Below are 18,410 nucleotides of genomic sequence, written 5' to 3' on the forward strand. Positions count from 1 at the left end.
TATCTGAGAGCTGTGATGCTTCAGATGTGCCTGACCTCCAAAGCTACCTGACTGCCAAAAGATCCAGAAAGGCTCTGAGCTGTTTTACTGATTCAGCTAGTGAAAGAAAGGGGGTTTTTGTAACATCTATTTGGGTTTGGTGGATTTCTTTCCTTCTAGGGAGGTTTCCTGGCCATCGTTTTCTCATTTGCTTCTGTGTGTATTAAAACTGACACTTCTATAGTGAAGCTACATTTTAAAAATTTATTCTAGATTTAGCAAATTACAGGCTTTCAAGAAATCCTCTTTAACATTAAAAAAGCCCATGCCAATACTATAAAAAATGGTAATATTTTAGAGCTAGCATAAACTACTTAGGTATATTTCCTGGAGCTATTAGCATTATTATGACAACAGTAAGCAGTAAATAAAGTCTTCAAACACGGAAGATTATCTAAATGGCTTTTATATATACATATATATGTGTATGTGCACATATGTGTATATTTATATAAGTCGAATGAACAGCTCTTCACAGGAGGTGAAGTTAGTGGAGCTAAACAAGCCACTGCTCATCAGCTGAGCCATGTTCCATCACCACATGTACAGACCTAGGCTGCCCAACTTGAGAAGTAAAACCACAACCATGAAGCCAGTGTTCTAGGAGTTCTGCAAAGTGCAGCTCAAATGATTAGAAAACCACAACCATGAAGCCAGTGTAAAGGAAGGCAAAAGCACACAGTATTCTAGGGGTTCTGCAAAGTGCAGCTCAAATGATTATTGGGAACTCATTAAGTTTGGGCACTGCATTGCTTGTGCTTTTCTATGTTCCAGGTTATCAGTTTATGTGAGAACCATGTCACTAGTCTGGTCCAGCTGCTTTGTTCTTGTGTGTCTCTAGTAAAAGTCCCAAGACTCAGCAATAGCAGCATTTTAGACATGAGTAAATCCAGTCTACATCTTTTCTTTTTTGTCATGGTGGGAGGAATTAGCTGGAATTTGTGATAGATGGTTAGCTGCATAATGGCAAAGGATCCTTCAAATAATCCATACTCCCATTGCAAATATGTGCTGCTGTGGGAAAAAATCATTGTACAGTGAATTTTAGATATTGTTTACAAATAGAAAAACACATTCAGAGATAATTCAGCACTGATTTGTCTTAATAACCATGTGCATTCTTATTTTTTACAGACAGTAAATGTGTATGTACAAGATGGAGGAACTGATTCCATACCTGTGAAAGTGCTGAACTGTGATACTATATCACAAGTAAAGGAGAAGATAATAGACCAAGTCTATAGAAATCTGCCATGTTCTCAGTGGCCAAAAGCTGAGAGTGTAGTTCTTGGTAGGTAGCTACTTGTGATACTAAACTAAGCAGGTGAAATGTGTGATTTTGTATTGTTTTGTTTTCTTTTTTTTTTAAATGTCTATAAAAGCACTTTATTGGTGTTTGGGTTGGATTTTTTTTTATTTTTTAAAGCTGAATTTGTATTCAGCTGGGTGCAAAAATACATTTTGCAGCCATCTTAATATGCATTGAAAGTTATTGCTGTTACAGAGTTCTTTTTCCTGACTTAAAGTTTTGTTGTATTGTCATAGGGTGCAAAGAGCCTATTAATGACTGTTAGCACAAATGTATTCATGTCAGACAGTCAGTATCTCAGGTACTAATTAATATGATAATGGCAACACAATTAACTGATGGAGAAGTAATGATGCAATTTCAGAAAGTGGTTCTGATTTTGACTTGCCTTTATGATGATTATTCAGAAGAATTATAACTTACTGCTGCACTTATAGGAGATGATGAGCCACCCAGCCTCTGAAAATCACCCTCCTTGAAGGCTTTCAAAATTGTACTTTTCTTGAGGAAAAAGAAAAATTGACATAACTTAAAAGGCCTAATGATTGCATAATAAAAGCCCCAATTAATAACTTTGCAATATCTTAATTACTGCCTTACTCTGAAAGAAGAGGGTGCAATACTTGCTCTTCAGAAAGTCCTAGCAAATTCCCTAAATATGCCTTTTCTATCCTGTACGAAGCCCTACTCTGTTTTGGACTGTTAGAGATTCTTATTCTATATACTTGTATTCTATGTAAAGGAATTTAACTTTCTGTGGAAAATAATCAGAAGTCATGTACCTGGTTAAGAACAGTTCATACAAATTTCTGTAATAAAGACCAAACTATTAAGCAATAAAAAACATATACTGTGGCATGTGCCAAATCGCTTCTTTTAATGTTCCACAAAGCATCAGTGGGTCTCTAAATGGAAACATTCTTGGAGTATTTATTTTTGCACATCGTTAAAAACTGTGTTTTTTTCTTTTTAATTACCCCTCAGAGTGGCGCCCAGGTTCTACTGCACAGATCCTCTCAGACTTGGATTTAACATCCCAAAGAGATGGCAGATGGAAACGTATCAACACCCTAATGCATTATAATGTAAGGAGGTGTTCTGGAGCAGTTGTTCACATCTGTTCACTGTTCTCTAGTAATAAATAAAATCTTTATTTGGTTTTAGAGAAACTTCTGTGCTACGTAAAGATTGAAAAAGAAACCCTAGCTCTGGGCCTAGTCAATAAAAGCTTGGGAGCATGGTCTAGGTATATTGGCTAAACATCTTACCAAAACCACATCACCTAAATACCAGCACTTTGGTATCCTCATCATTGTCATCAATTGGTTTCCTCGTCAGTGTACAAATCCAAATTCCCCTTTGAACATTCAAAAGCTCCTTTACTGGGTCTTGTATTTCTCTCTTCTTTTCTCTACCAGTTTCTACCCCTGAGAATTGTCTTTGTCCTTGCTGTGCTGCTAAATAGATTTGGGGTTGGTCTGGTGTGTTCAACAGCTCATTCAGGAGAGCAGATGTTGATGGTTTTGTACCGTCTGTTTTAGGTTTCATACTGTGATTGTACCAAGCACTTGCAATCCACTTTTCTTCTCTTTATATTCTATTTATTGCTTTCTAACAACAGATACCCTGATTAGGAAAGAGAGAAGTTAGTTACTTTCCCCTCAGAAAACAGACAGGTCCAATTCTCCATTTTTGTATAAAGGGCACCCACATTGGATTGAGGAACCACTTAAGTCTTGGGGATGCTTCCAACATTTTCAGTAATCTCAGAGAAGGTGTTAATGGGATCTCTTGTCAGCAGGGTGGGGGGGAGTCTGTTCTGAATTGCAGAGCCTTTGAAGGGCAGCATTAATTGTAGGTCTAGATTCCCTGCAAAAGATTACAGAAACCACACTTTAGGTTTTAAGAAAGAGGTTCAACAGCGCATGCTTCTTTTCAATAACTTCACTGTGTTTGTATTTTCAAAGGTCAGAGACGGTGCCACACTCATCTTATCAAAAATGGGAATTTCCCAGCAGCCAGAGGATAATCAGCAAGATGTCCCAGGGGAAAGTAAGTATCTCATGGTTTCCCTACCTTCCAAAATGAGTAGAAGTCAAAACCCACGCAGAGAAGGTGGCATTGCTGCCTGGATCTTTTTTATTGAGCGTGTCTGGTTCTAGCTATTCCCCTGCAGACTATATAGGGCTTATATGTTGTGTGTTACCCACTGTACACTTGCAGTGGTTTTCTTTTTCCTGATTATAAAATCCGTAAATAATGGGCCTTTAACCATAATTGCTCTGAGTCCATATCCCAGCTTAATAGAAAGCTCTCTTAGCAAACATTTCCTTGGATATTTTGTTTCTTAATCCCACTACATCTATAGTCAAACCATATGTTTAATCATTCCAAAGTTTTATCATTTTGTCCTTCCTTTTTCCTTTACTTACTTTCCTCTTCAAATTTCTTCCATGTCTTACTAGACTGAGAATTAAATACAATGTTCTAGATGAACCACAGTAGAGACCAGCTCCTCTCTGTGACATAATGGGTCTGATGTAATTCTTTTTATTGCATTTCCTACAACTATGTCACCTTGCAAACTCAACTCTGTACATTCACAATTTGTGTCTCTTTGCCTTTGAGTGATGTTCCAGCAGCTATGATAGCTTGGTTTTTCCAGGGTCTGTTGGTTGCCTTCCTTCATTCCATACGTTATCTCTCTAGATGCTGTTTTCCGCAATTCCTTTGTTCATTTTGAGATTTGCAATCCCCTCTAAGTTAGTGTCAAGTATTTCCTTTTAGTGTTTCCTCTCTTTCACATCACTAATGCAGCTGTTGCATAATTCTTATATTGCTGCCTGCTACAGTATAGTGGAATCTCCACACAGAAGACAACCTGTTAGCTTGCAACACATCTTTTAAAGCTTTTACTTCAACATGTTAGTATTCTGTCTAGACCTTTATCTTAAAGCTTCTTGAGATACAGCATCCCTTACAGCCTACCATGCACTCAGGCTTTTATGGAAATATTTACTTGTAACTTTATGTTCTTTATCACATGTGTTTCCTTTACATTTCAGATGTTCAGTTTCCCTGGTGTTTTTTATCCTTATATTCAGGTATTCTACACAAGGTAGAAGTTAGATTTATGGTACAATAGTTCTTGAGATCCTTCTTCCTCTTGTGAGCTCCTTTGATATGCTTTTCTGTCTAGCGCTGACTGCAAAAGCCATTGCTTTACCTAATAGTTTCATTCCTTTAAACAGATTAACAGATCTTAGATTTAATAGGTTTCAAGGGCTGGGCAGTCAAACAGATTGGAAATAATGTGCCAGAAAAGTATATTTTTCAAGAAGATGGGTCTCAGCTGATAGCTCTGACATATATCACTGTTTAACAAAACTGTGCAGACTTCCTTTTCATCTGTGTTGAGTGTTGGCCAAGAGATTAGGACAGGCAGAATTACTTGCCATTTATTTTTTATTCTGTCCTCCTGGATGTTTTCTGTTGAGACTTTCCAGCATCCTTGAAGGGTCTTCTAATGGTCCTGGCTACAACTGCTGTTATCTTCTCCACCCTTTACTGCAAACGCCTGCCATAGTTGGCCAAGTGGTGACTACTCCATCACAGCAGGTGCCAACCCAGCATGTTAACTTAAAATGCCATCCAGTTTAATAAAGAGGGCAGTGAAGTGCAACCAGGCAAGGAAATGGTTCCTAGTCACTGTCCAGTTTGGTTGCATCAATTGCTGAGGTAACTGCTGAGACAGTAGTTGTCTCCACTCTACAGAAGCGGAGTGGACCATGAATGGAGCCTGGTGGTGTCCTTAGCTTGCTTTGCTTTCTTAACACACTGCAGTGTTCAGTCTCCCATTCTGGGTGCCCATTCTTTATCCTTCCCACCTCGCTACCCGTGTGGCAGACAGTAGAGGACCAGTCCATGTGCTTTTTCTTTTTTTCTTTTTGCTCTTGTTTTTTTCTTTCCTCCTTCTCTATGTTTATATCTTCAGATCTGATTTGGTGTGATGAAGTTGATGATCTGTGCTCCAAGATTAACTCCTTAGTTATGTGTGTGGTGTACTAAATGGTAAAGGAAAAGCAGACTTTTGGGCACAGTGCTGTCATGCGAGGGCTCTCGCACAGGAAAGAAACATCTGCAGAGAGAATTCAGATCCCAAAGTAGGGAGTGAGACAACTTCTACCATATTTCTTCTCCACACCTGGCATTTGTACACTTATCTCCACCACAATAGTGTACAAATGCCAGGCTAGCATGTACAAACACTACAAATAGTGTGTCATGCCAGGCTAGCCCATTTTCTTTACTTCCAAAGTGTCCTCAGAGCTATCTGGTACCAACTTGTTCTTTTGGAAAGCTATAAAATGTTGCAAAGCTGGTGCAAAGCGAGACCCTGAAGCGACAGTGATTTGTGAGCTGATATGTGTACAAAAAGGAGAGGAGAGGATCAGAGGCTTCCCCTCCCACACATGCACATTTATATGACACAGGGATTTACAGGGTTGGAATAAATGGAAATCCTATCCTGGCTGTATGAATGAGGCTTGTGACTAAGTCGTTTTCCTTTTATTCAGAGTCCCTCATTAACTTGCACCTTTCGCATTGAGAAGTGTCAGCTGAAGCCATTGACTGTCTGCCAAAGTACTAGGCTTTGCACAGAACCAAAATGTAAACCCATGTTCAGAGATGTTGCTCTAAAACCTGGCATTGCTTCCGTGCTGCTTTTGATTCGCAGCTTCTAAACAGGAAGGCACTAGAAGCTGGCAGTTGTGACAAATTAAATGCAGCATCTTTTGCTTCTGGAGATAATAAATGCAATTACTAATTTGTATCAAGATGGAAAATGGTTTCAGTGATTTCATGCTAGTATGTCTGTACTGAACTATAAATCAAAACAGCATGCTCTGTTATTCTGGGGGGTTTCTCTGGTTTTTGTTGGTTTTTTTTTTTTCCTTTTTTTTTTAATTCTGAAGAGAAATAAACAGAGGGTTGCAGATCAGAAACACTGATGAGCAGATCCATGTAAGGTAGTGCTTCCTTCACCTCCCTGGAGTGGTGAAGTCACAAGAAGGGGAGGAGACCAGAAGGAAGCTAATCTACTGCAGGGAAAGGGGCTGCATTGCCTGTCACCATTTCACTTGCCTCGATCACATGTACATCATGGTTCATACCACTATAATTAGTCAGTGCAGTCAATATTTGGCATTAACCCCACCTAACATTATTTTATATTGGCCAAAAAATCCCCAAGAGCCAAGACTGCAGTATATACGGAGGGGTGGTCCCTTATCTTTTATTTTCTTCACCTCCTACTTCTCCATTTGGGAAAGTATTATCTCACAGAAGCATTATTGGTCTTAGCAACCATGCTGCTGACATGTTTTGTTGCCCCATGTTCTGAATTTCTCTTCCTCTTTCTTCCTGCTATTTCTAGCAATAAAGTGGGATCTTTCTGTTGCAGAAGTTCATCTAGTTGAGCGGTAGTCTTGTAATCACTCCTTTCCTATGAAATAGCTACTGTTTCACTAGTAGCCAATTCTGTTGTTGCTCAACAGACAGAGGCCAAATTAAGCTGCAGATAAGGGCCAGTAATTTCAGTGGAAACCTCTATGGTTGTTTCTCATCTCTCCAAATTCAAATTGGGCCAGGGCAAAGAGAGGATAAATTCCTTTGAATCAGAGGAGGAAGCAGAAGTGGACCAAGAATGTGACATAAGGCTGGAAAACAGTTTCTGCTCTAACTGTGTGATCTGATCTGTTAATTTACAAAAGTAAATAACAAGCATTGCAAAAGAAAATCCAAACTTCAGGTCCAGCAGTGGTTCTTACTGTTCTGGCAGATGATAGCTTTTGTTTCTTCCTTGCTTCATTCACATGAACTTCCAAGTCAAACTAAGGACTCTTAAGGGACAACATGATTTAATGTGGGATTTACTTTTTTTCCCTAGCTGATTTAAAAGAAGCAAAGGCCCCAGAAGGCTGGATAGCTGATGCTTTTCATGAGGATATATAAAGTAGATTCAAGCAGAAGTGTTGGCTTGGCAAGATTACACATAAATGTTATTTTCCCCTGTGATGTTAAACACTGAACCTACATGCAAGCTGGTAAATTTAATGTAGTTGTTGAGGAACTTAGTTAATAAACCACTATGGCCAAAAATTTGAAAGGACAAAATTCATGCAATTAGAAACTGACATTTTCTGCTGTAACTGGAATTCAGTCATGTTAGATACATATATTAAAGCCTAAAAAATAAAACAAAATAATTTGTGCAATGGGGCTGCATCACAGTTTTTGTGGAAAAAGTAATTCACATTTTTAAGATGTCAATGATTTTAAATGCACTGATTCAGTAACTTCCACAGGAAAAGCACCATTGATTTTAGAGACTATGCCAAGTAGATATAAACATTCAGAAATTAAAGGAAGAACAAGCAAAACCAGGAGGTTTGAAACTAACTTTGTGACAGAATCTTTTTCAAAGGGATATCAATTGCAAGTCAAAACAACTGTATAATCTCTTTTAGGAAAGTTTGTAACAAAAGATTCTTAAGCATAGAGTTTGTCTGAAGATTGATGGTGATGGTGAAATGCAGGACTCCCTTTATTGCACTGTGTGATCACTGAGCTAAGCCCACACAGCTAAGGGCACAGCTACAAAATCAAGTGGGGATGGTTAAATGCTGATAAAAGCAGGTTTGAACTGAGGTACCATACTTCAAACTCTGCAATTAGGGTAAAAATATAAATTGCAATGACGATACCTAGAAAAAAAGTTTGAGATCGTAGGTTCTTAAAATTTGCCACTACCAAATTCAGCAGAGCTGCTATAACAGTGTCCTGCCTTGTACCTGGAGTAGGCTACAACCGTTCTTTCTGTGGGGGCTGTTGGGTCAGACCTAGCTGAGTTTCTGTAACTTGATTGTGTCTCTGAGAATTCAGAGAGGGGTGAAGTACTTCAGTGTGTGGACCTCAAAAAACACAGATAGAGTGCTTATGTGGCCCAACAGGAGTTTCCTTATTGTGTGATTCCTTGGTCTCCCTTTGCTCTTGACAAAAGCAAGCTTATGTATGATTGAACATTTAGTACTTCTTCTATATGTTGAACAGGAGCAGAGTCATCTAGAAACTCTTGGCAAGAGGACAGGTATAGTTAAGGATAGGAAACGAAGATCTCTACATGTACTTATGTATATGATTACTTTCATGGTGCTGTTTTGGGTGTGGGGCGTTTTTTGGAATTATTGCAATTCCTTTTTCTAGGGCATGCACTCCTGGAAGATGAAAATAAAGTCTGGCATCTAGTCCGGCCAGTAGATGAAATAGATGAAGGTAAATCAAAGCGGGGCAGTGTGAAAGAAAAAGAAAGGACCAAAGCTATTACAGAAATCTACCTGACCAGACTTCTTTCTGTGAAGGTAGGTCTCAGATATGCCATGGTTGCATCTTACTTCTATAAATTTTGAGGTATAGCTGAAGAAAATTATGCAACTATTAGTCATGTGTTTGGTTACAATTTTCAGTATGTCATGTACCTACAAGCTGGTGTTCAGGGCTTCAAATGATTCATACGGCCTGAGGAACATTACCAGGAAAGAGATAAAGTATAACTTCCAATCAAAGCTGAGAACCATGATTATGTGTTCATTAAATAAACATTTTTCTTGCAAGACAAAGATAGATATTCTCTGTGCCACCTGTTTAGATAATATTTTGTTTGGTTTCATTTTGAACCAAATGCTTTCTAAACTGCTACAGAGCCTTGTATTTCCCTGTTCTTGTATATGAGAAATGCTGCTGTATAACCTGGAAAACCAAAAATGTTTTCAAATAATTATAGTCCTTTTAGAGTATTTTTAGTGCTTATGCTGCAGAATGGACCACAAGCAAAATAATTCTATGAAGCATTCCATCTTGGGGAAAGAATTTAGAATAAAGACTCTAAATCCAGACTTCTTGTGAAAATGAGGGTGGTCTGGCTTCAGCCGGGGCCGTTTGTCCAAATGTGAAAGTGGATGTGAAGGGAAGTCTCTGCATAGATGAGACAGACTCAGGACAAAGAGCCAGCAAGATGCTTAGATCCTCTCCTCTGTTAATTACTTCTTTGCAGCCACTGCTTTTCTATTCCAAATAACCACTTCATATGTTATTACCAGTCTGGAGCTTTACTAACTTGTACAGAGCTGGTGAGGTGTAACAGCTGGGACCACAGCTACCCCTACAACTCAAGGACTCTTGATGTGTCCTTGCTGACAGCAGAGTGGCTTAGGGCTCCTTGCATGCTCAGTCCCTGCACTGGTCTGAGCTGGCAGCTGGAATGACAGTGAGAAAAGGATGCAGCCCTTCAAATGTGTCTGTACAGCCAACCAGCTGGGCAGGGACAAACTGAATGTGGCCTCAGCTGCATGTGGGATCACCTCTAAACCAAGGGGACAGTCTCTGAGCTCACAGTCTCTAAGGCCCAGGCATGTGCAGGAATCCAGCCAAGCACACAGCCCTCCTGGGACGCTTCACTTCTCTGGCTGGGTGGAGCTCATGGAGCTGGGCCAGACTGGGTGGCTGATGAGACCCAAGTGCTCACCCTTAAACAAAAAGTCAAATGATCGCTGGTACTTTTTCCTCTTAGCCTCTTTCTGAAAATTGCATGGTGCTCTTGAGTCAGAGAAACTGGAGGTGGAAAGCCACAAAACCATTATAAAAAAAAAGCTAACAATTACTTTATGTGCATAATGACCCTGAAACGTCAATATATTTTATACTTAGCAACCATTTTCTGCACCTTTCTGTCCTTTCCATGCAAACCGTAGAATAGTTTGTGAAGTCTCAACATTTCAGGCTAAAATATAAAATTGTTCTCTAGAAGATCTTTACTGTGTTGGCAGTTTGCAAGGTCACTGTGCTTGTTTTTTGTCACCCAGTACCCTTAGCACTCAGGATAAGGCCATCAGTGACTGCAACTGGGTTATGGGCAATTTGAGTTAATAGGAATAAAAGATTATAGGATAGGACCAAGTTCAGCCTGTAACACAAATGTAATAGATTTATTTTAATTTATTTTCAGGGGACACTTCAGCAGTTTGTAGATAACTTCTTTCATAGTGTGCTCAACTCGAACCATGTGGTGCCACCAGCTGTGAAATATTTCTTTGACTTTCTGGATGAGCAAGCAGAAAAACATGACATCAAGGATGAAGATACTATTCATATCTGGAAAACAAACAGGTACAATATGAACAGATTAATACTTGCAGATAAATGAGAATGTAATTCCTAGGTATGTACTGGCACTCTTACCAAATCAAATTTCATTTATAATTCTCAGAATCATTTTGATTGAGATATATATATCTTATCAAAAGTATTCCCTGTAAGCTTAGAAGCCACAGAAATTAAACCAGCCTATGGGTTTTCACTGGCAGATTTACCACTTTACTTTTTGTCTTTCCACAGAAAATAGGAAAGCAACAGGCAAATGGGACTAGATTTACCTGTGAAATCACAAAATCTGTTAAAATACTGCTTAGGTAGTTTTTCTAACCACACAGACATCATCTCTTGCTGTTTTGAGGCACTCGAGATTCCTCTCAAATGAGATTTTATGTGAAAGATGTAAAGGCTTGGTTTTCAGATATGGAAGCTAGACAACAGATAGCTTGTGTAAATGTTGAAATATAAGAATAATCTTCATTGTTCTGAGGAGATCAAAATGTAAAACACGTACTTAATTTTGTGTGATTTACTTGTTACAGAACATTTATTTTGTAAAAAGAATTATTTATATTTTTCCTTGCTTTGCAGCCTGCCTCTTAGATTCTGGGTAAACATACTGAAAAATCCCCATTTTATCTTCGATGTTCATGTTCATGAAGTAGTAGATGCTTCCTTGTCAGTCATTGCACAGACTTTCATGGATGCTTGCACAAGAACAGAGCACAAATTAAGCAGGGTAAGTGATTTGCATTCTACATCCTGACTATGCTCATGCCTGACAAGACAAAGGGCAACCTCCTAGACAATACCCATTCTCTGAGGAGATACAGCCTTGATAGTTTCTTTTTGGTATTATAATGAAGTCAGCATTTCACCACTTAACAGGTTGGTGAACATGTCAGTGTTACTCTGTACTCTGCCAAATGATATTTATGAAAAGTAGAAAATAGCAACTGCTTTTATAAAAAGCAAGTTTAATAACTGATTATTTCATAACCAAGAATAATTTAGTATCATCTTGATGAACTATCATCATATATTTCTAAAATTCAATGGTAATACCATGTGTAAACTTCATCCTTTTAGGACAAATAATGATGTTAATAAACATCCAAATATTAATATCTGTAAAGCTCATGTGCATGTGAATATAAAGGCTTGATCTTGAGTTCTTGACTTTCATTTGCTTCCTACAGATGTTCATAAATCAACCAAGTTTCTCTCTATTATAAATTTTTCAGGATTCCCCGAGTAATAAATTACTTTACGCAAAAGAAATCTCTAACTATAAGAAGATGGTGGAAGAGTAAGTATAGACTCTTCTCATACCTATTCAGAGTTGTTAGGGCTTTAAGCCTGTGTAAGAGGAAAAGTGAATACTGGGGTCGTCCAACTCAGCTGTCAAATGTTAAAAATTTAACACCTGAACGTTAAAATGTTCCCTTGGCTGTGGCTCTGGCAGGATTGAAATGGAGCACTGTTATGACCCAGTGCATGTTCCTGTCTGTGCAGACAGATGGATAGATTTATTCAGGGGAGAACGTGGTGCTGTTTCCTGCAGTGGTGGTTGTTACCCATATGATCTGTCTCACCAGTGCTTCCATTCCATAACTCGATAGACATCAAACCCTTTGTAAATAGTTTCACAAACACATTTTTCTATCCCATCTCTGACTTTATGCTTTTACTAATTGGCAGTTCTGTGAGTACCATGAAGGATCTGCCACAGGACAAAACTTTTGCTAGCTGATGGCTTCAAAACTTTGAAGACCTAAAATAATCATTGGCTGCAATTATATACAGATTTCTTTCCTGTGGTATGGCCCTGTACAATCACATACAATTTACCCCTGTTGTGAAGGTACTAATGACTGTTGGAAGGCAGCATTACTAAAGGAATCATTGGTCTGTTGTGGTAGAGCTTCTCCTGCATTGTTAGAAAGCATGTTTAAAACAATTGCAATATTGAAAGACAGTGTTACCAGAAACCCTCAGCGATTAGAAACCATGTTTAAAACAATTGCAATATTGTTTTATAAGACAGTGTTACCAGAAACCCTCAGCGTACTTCACCTGATTGAAAATCTATTTTCATCCATTGCAGTTACTACAAAGGTATTCGTCAGATGGTGCCAGTCAGTGACCAAGACATGAATACCCATCTAGCAGAGATTTCTAGGGTAAGAATAAATTCTGTTTTCTTGTCCTGAAATTGGAGCCAAGTACAGAACTGATTTTCTTTGTCTTCTCTTTCTAACTCAACAAACGGCGGTTTTGTATGCACAAACATCAAATTAGTTATCTGATAAATCTCTGAAATACTCCTATTTAATGTAGTCGTGCCACTTAGCCCTTGGAAATGTTGATTTTTGAATGGAACCATGAATGGTTATCATCACTAATCTATCAGTGTGATGTAGGTGCCAGAGCAAGTGTTTGGATTTTTTTCACATCCATTGTGGAAAAATTACAGTACTCTTGAGTTGTGTTTTCTCTCCACATTATACAGAGGGTTTTTTAGCATTGATCATGGTGATAACAAGTAATGACTGAACTGAGAGTGCTACCACAGCAAAAATTACATGCCAGGAATGGAAGAGAAGGAACGTTAAGTATAGCCTATTTCAGAGCTGTCTATATGAGGGCAATACTTCTGTTTTACACTGCATGTGAGAACCTCATCATGTGCTCACTCAGTGACACTTCTTTTTGCATTACAGGTTATTGGGGGTTACCTCTCATGAAGAAGAGGTGGGGGAGGGGGTTATTGCTAGCTAGGGACTCTAGCTGAAGACTGGTGGAGCAAAGACACTACAAAACCTGCTTCAGTCTTGAAAGAGCCTGTCCACTCTGCAGCTCAGCTTAGCTAGAGCACACTTGTGCCTTCAGAGCACTCAATTTAACTTGGGAGAACCACCAGTCTTAAAAGATGTTTAAGCCTGAGCAAAGAGACAGTGTACTTACTGGCTGGTTTGCTCATTTGCTTAATTTAGTTGAAGAGTTCTAGCATAAGGAGGATGTTTAGGGAATTTTTTGTGGTTTGTTTATTTTAGTGCCCTTAGGACCTAACATTTTGCAGATCAACATCCTCATGAGAGCATTTCTGTTTTCAGTCATTCACTCCAAAACTCATCTGCAGTGACATTTCATTTTCCAGTTCACTTTTTTTATTACACAAATTGAGATGTGTATAAAATTAAAATGTTCGGTGATTAAAAGTAAATTCAACAGAATGTTCTAACATCAGCAGACTATGGTGATCCTTTCTATTTGCATTATAAATTATGATAAAAAAGAATATGGAAGGGGTGAACAAACTGTTAATTTTGATCAGCTGTAGAAGTGACTTTTATAGAGCAGGGAAAGATGGATGTTTCTCTGCTGCTGTATGCCTTGGGTAATCATTTATGCCAGTAGCAATATTTTGCAATTCTTCATTTTCATAACTAACTTAAAAGACTAAAGGCATAGCTAGGGGCTTGAATCCTATATGTTTGAATGAAAAACATCTGTTTAGACAGGTAGAGCACATTCACTAAATATGTTAAATGTCAGGGGAGGAGGGAGGTAGAGATGATAGAAGGGTTATTTCCTGCCTAATTTAAAGGCCTTTTTCTCTCTGTCTCTCTCTCCACCCTTTCCATCTTCGTGATTCAGATGGCTTTTTCCAAACATACATGTGTAATTCTTGACAAATTACACCTTTGCTGTAGTGAGGTGTGAATAATTTCAAAGATAAAAAGAGATGGAGAAAAGACTTCAGACAGCTGTGGCAGCGACAGAACCAATGCTTAATATTTCAGCAATATGTAGATTGTACTGAGAAAAGCTTTAGTTACACATACCTATGTTGTTAATAGATATTTGAGCAGCAGTCTGTGTTTTGACATTCGGAGTTCAAAAGATTTTCCACCTCCAGTGCTAGAGTTCCGAGCAGGCTGGAAAAACACCGTTGGGAAAGTCTTGATATAAAAATCACCAAACACAACTTTTCCAACCCCTTTTGTCCACGTCAACTGTCATTTAATAAAAGCTACAGGATGCAGAGCTTCCGTTTGGAAATCTTGCATCCAACAGTTGTGCATGTGCATAACTTTCAGCTGCCCGTGATCATGCTTTGACATGTTTGCTGCCCACTTGTGTTGTTTAACAGGCACATACCGATTCCTTAAATACACTTGTGGCTCTGCACCAACTCTACCAGTACACCAACAAATACTATGATGAGGTAAGTTGTGGCTTTTGTTTTGATTTTTTAATATCAATGGTAAAAAGGTATGATGGCTAACAGTCGAAAGGAACAACTTCTGGAATTCCCTGGATAATCAGGTAAAAGCAGTGCTGGACAGAAAGCTCAGACTTTGCAGATATACACATTGCTTGGCTATTACACTGGTCAAGGGTGAACAATTTCATTGTGGGCTAACTGGTTTGGGTAGTGATAGTTTAACAAGGTGCAAAAGAGAAATAAATTTTAAAATAATTTCAGTTCTACCATCCAAGAATTAGGACACAAGAATGTCACCGAGCAAAAAGTAGCCATCAGAGCTCTATCAGGTTTCAAAGCAGTGTTGGGTTTTTTTATTAGGAACAAGCCATTAAACTTGTTTCGCTTGTAGGAATGGGGCCGTGCCTTTTTTATTAGTTAAGATGCACTTAAAACTTCCATACATGCTACCGTCCCTCTTTTGCCAGGCCAAGTGAAGTGCCTGCCCAAGGTAAACCAAAGTAGAGTAACTGTTGAATACAGCCTGATTGAAAAGGAGGCTCACAGCTTCAGTCCCAAATGTTTCTTAGGTTTTTCACGCCCTATGGAAAGGGGGACAAAGAATATACCAGTGTAGCTGGGCCTTGGCTATGGCTCTCCAAACTTAATCTGAAGACAAAAAGAAAGAAGGAAACGATTATTCAAAGGTTTCCATGGAAATGAATGCCTCCAGAAAACTCTCAGAATTAAATCAAAGCAAGCAAGAACAGATGCAGAATCAAAAAGGAGTACAGCACATGTGAGCTCTCTTCGGTTTGCCTTGCACCTCAGCACAGCTCATGTTTCCACTTCTGTTTAGCACTGAAGTCTGTGAGTCTCATCCTCAGCTTCACTGCAGCTGCTTCATACAGGAGCAGCCAGCCTGTTGCAGCTTTTAAACAGATGTAGGCAGGGGAAATCAAATCACCCCGAGAAGTCTGGCAACAAGGGTCAGGAGGGGAGGCAGCGTGCAGGCTGCCCCGGGGGCGGTGGTCCCCTCGGCCCGGCGCTAGCCGCGCGGGCTCTCCGCACCCTCCCGAATGCGGCCCTGGCCCCGTGCAGAAGCACTCGGGGACCCAGCGTGGCAGAGGAGGGGCTTTCCGCACCCTCCCGAATGCAGCCCTGGCCCCGTGCAGAAGCACTCAGGGACCCAGCACGGCAGAGGAACCACAAAACCCTGCTCTTAAAAGCCCTTCCACGCCTCTGTGTCCCCGTGGTTCCACATCTGGTGGCAGGAACAGGAGGAATCACCAGCCTGTGGGACTCCGTCGGTGGCAAACCCCAGCACGTAGCTGCAGCTCTTCCCTTCCCGTACGTCGCTGTATAACAACAAGGTGCATCAGATGAAAAGGCAGCTAATTCAAAGTTACAGAGATAATCTGTCAAGAGCCATTCAATGAAATTAATCGAGCTTATTTATTTTCCATGAAAATGTTTTAATTTGCATAAATTGGAACATTTTGCAGCTGCCCTTGTCTCTATTACTGACGCAGTGGTTCCCAGCATGCGCTGTACCTTCTGCATCTCTGCAGGGCTTGACAGTGACTAAGTGGGTACATTCTAATTGTCCACATTTATATGAAGGATATATTCACCAGCAGAGATAATCATGAATTATTTAGGCTAGATTTGAGGAGTTACAGCTAGATGTAATTGTGTAAATTAAGGGAACAATATCAAATTAAATTAGATCAAATTTAAATACTGTAATAAGTGTTTATTAACTCTGTCTTGTAAAAATGTTTTCATACTTTAAAAACAAATCCATTAAAATTATTATTTCTAAACAAGTTTGCTCAGTGTTTGAAACTCAAGTGCTATACCAGCCCTTCAAAGTGAAATTACTGGCTGGATTGATACTGACAGCATTAATCTCCATTGTCAGTGACGTGCAAAAAGTAGTAAAAGCCATAGGCAGTGACAGGCAAACTCTGTTTCTCCTGTTCTTGTACTTGCACATTTATAGAGTATTTAAACAGAGCTAAAGGTTTCTGCTTGATTACAGTGTCTGACATTTATTAATAAAGCCAGTTCTAGAAAAGGAATGGTTCTGCAGTGTGACACATTCCTCTAATGGAGAAATCTAATAGTTGGTGGAGAAGTTTCCCATAAGGATGGTGGAAATGAAAACCTTTTGAAACCTTTGAAATTTGATCTTGAGAAACTCTATTTGAAGAAAAGCCTTCTCATAACAGTTGACCTTTTCTGGCTCTGGTTTTCAAATCCCTCGTGTCTTGGAGTCATACCTTCCTATACGTACTCCGTACAGCAGAGGATGTACAGCGGCGTGCTGGGGGGCTCCTCTGACAAACTCTCTGCTTCCTGAGCCACATGGTGCTGGGCCAGAGTCTCGGCATCTCTTGGCAAGAGCCAAAGGGGAGCTGCCAGAGCTCGCTGACACTATGGCCACACCGTTTTCTTCATGGTGTTGCCTATAGACACCAGAGACCTCGCGTTGCCCCGCGTTATGCCTGCGCCTGGACCACCCAAGAGCTTCTCATATTCCAAGCTCATGGTGATGGGGCTTAATTAGTGCTGGTAAATGATCCCTAAGCATTGTAGGGTGCACTGTAAGTAACAGCACTGTTTCTTAAATAGCTATAAAGCCATTTTCCCCCCTGTCTGCTCTGTCTGGGAATGCAATATTTCACAAGATAAAATGCTACTTATTAATTTGCTAGGATCCCAGCATAATGGGAAACATTACAGCAACTTAGATAAAGTAATGGAGGCGATCATTTTTATTGCCTTTATGTGAAAAAAGAACGTGGGGCCTACTAGGTGGACTTTATCTTTGGTACTGAGTAAATGCAAAAGACTCTTTACAACCAAAGTAATATCAAACACTTGGTCCAGGAGCTATGTCGTATATTTTAAGCTAAACGATTCCAAACGTTCTGTGTTTATTTCTTCCAGATTATAAATGCACTTGAAGAGGATCCAGCTGCACAAAAAATGCAGCTTGCCTTCCGTTTACAGCAAATAGCAGCTGCATTAGAGAATAAAGTGACTGACCTTTGACTCAAAAGCCGCAATAAAGAAATCTGATCTGAAGATGTTCAAATTCATTCTTCCTGTTAAGGAAATAGTGTTCTATTTTTTAATGTATAATTACAACTTTAAATGAAAGAGTTCACGTTTTTTTGATAGCAGAGGTGTAATGTAAAGAATTTTTACTGTAAATTATGCTTCTAATTAAAAGCTGTGTTGTGTGTACATGAATCTTCTGTGGGAAAGAGAGTCCTTTGGTTTGGGGCAGGGTGGGGGGTGGAAGAAGGAAAACCTGTAGTTCATTTAATTTAGTAGAATCTGAGACATCAGCATTTAGGATTCATTATGCAAGTAAATTCAGTACTATAGCATCCTTTCTACCTTAAGCAATATTTGTACTAGGAAAACAATAACATACTCAGAGACACATGCAATATCCCCTTTTATTTTGATAACTGGAAATTGACTTCCATATAGCTCTAAAACTTAGTCTGTGCTCATAACAAACATGGCGAACGTGTCTAATTTCTCTGCAAGATCTGAAAGGGGGATTTGCTGCCTCACACGGTTCTTAATTTAATTATTTATGTCCATGGTGATGCACAGTATTAC

At 39.3% G+C, this 18,410-nt stretch overlaps 1 protein-coding gene across 1 annotated transcript in view; it reads left to right on the plus strand.

The window, feature by feature from the left end:
- The window catches only part of PLXNB2 (plexin B2), a gene marked incomplete at its 5' end in the record, with an annotated part of 32,989 nt that extends 14,971 nt beyond the window's left edge, over positions 1-18,018 (plus strand). The window contains 10 exons of the mRNA XM_008948659.1: positions 1,174-1,330; positions 2,333-2,433; positions 3,316-3,400; positions 8,615-8,769; positions 10,413-10,573; positions 11,150-11,297; positions 11,803-11,867; positions 12,666-12,741; positions 14,715-14,789; positions 17,724-18,018. Of these exons, the coding sequence (XP_008946907.1) occupies positions 1,174-1,330; positions 2,333-2,433; positions 3,316-3,400; positions 8,615-8,769; positions 10,413-10,573; positions 11,150-11,297; positions 11,803-11,867; positions 12,666-12,741; positions 14,715-14,789; positions 17,724-17,828 (1,128 nt within the window). The remainder of the gene's footprint in view (positions 1-1,173; positions 1,331-2,332; positions 2,434-3,315; positions 3,401-8,614; positions 8,770-10,412; positions 10,574-11,149; positions 11,298-11,802; positions 11,868-12,665; positions 12,742-14,714; positions 14,790-17,723) is intronic.
- Between the last annotated feature and the right edge of the window lie 392 nt (positions 18,019-18,410).

This window comes from Merops nubicus, unplaced genomic scaffold, assembly GCF_000691845.1.
Source record: "Merops nubicus isolate BGI_N331 unplaced genomic scaffold, ASM69184v1 scaffold17551, whole genome shotgun sequence".
NCBI classification, from domain to species: domain Eukaryota; kingdom Metazoa; phylum Chordata; class Aves; order Coraciiformes; family Meropidae; genus Merops; species Merops nubicus.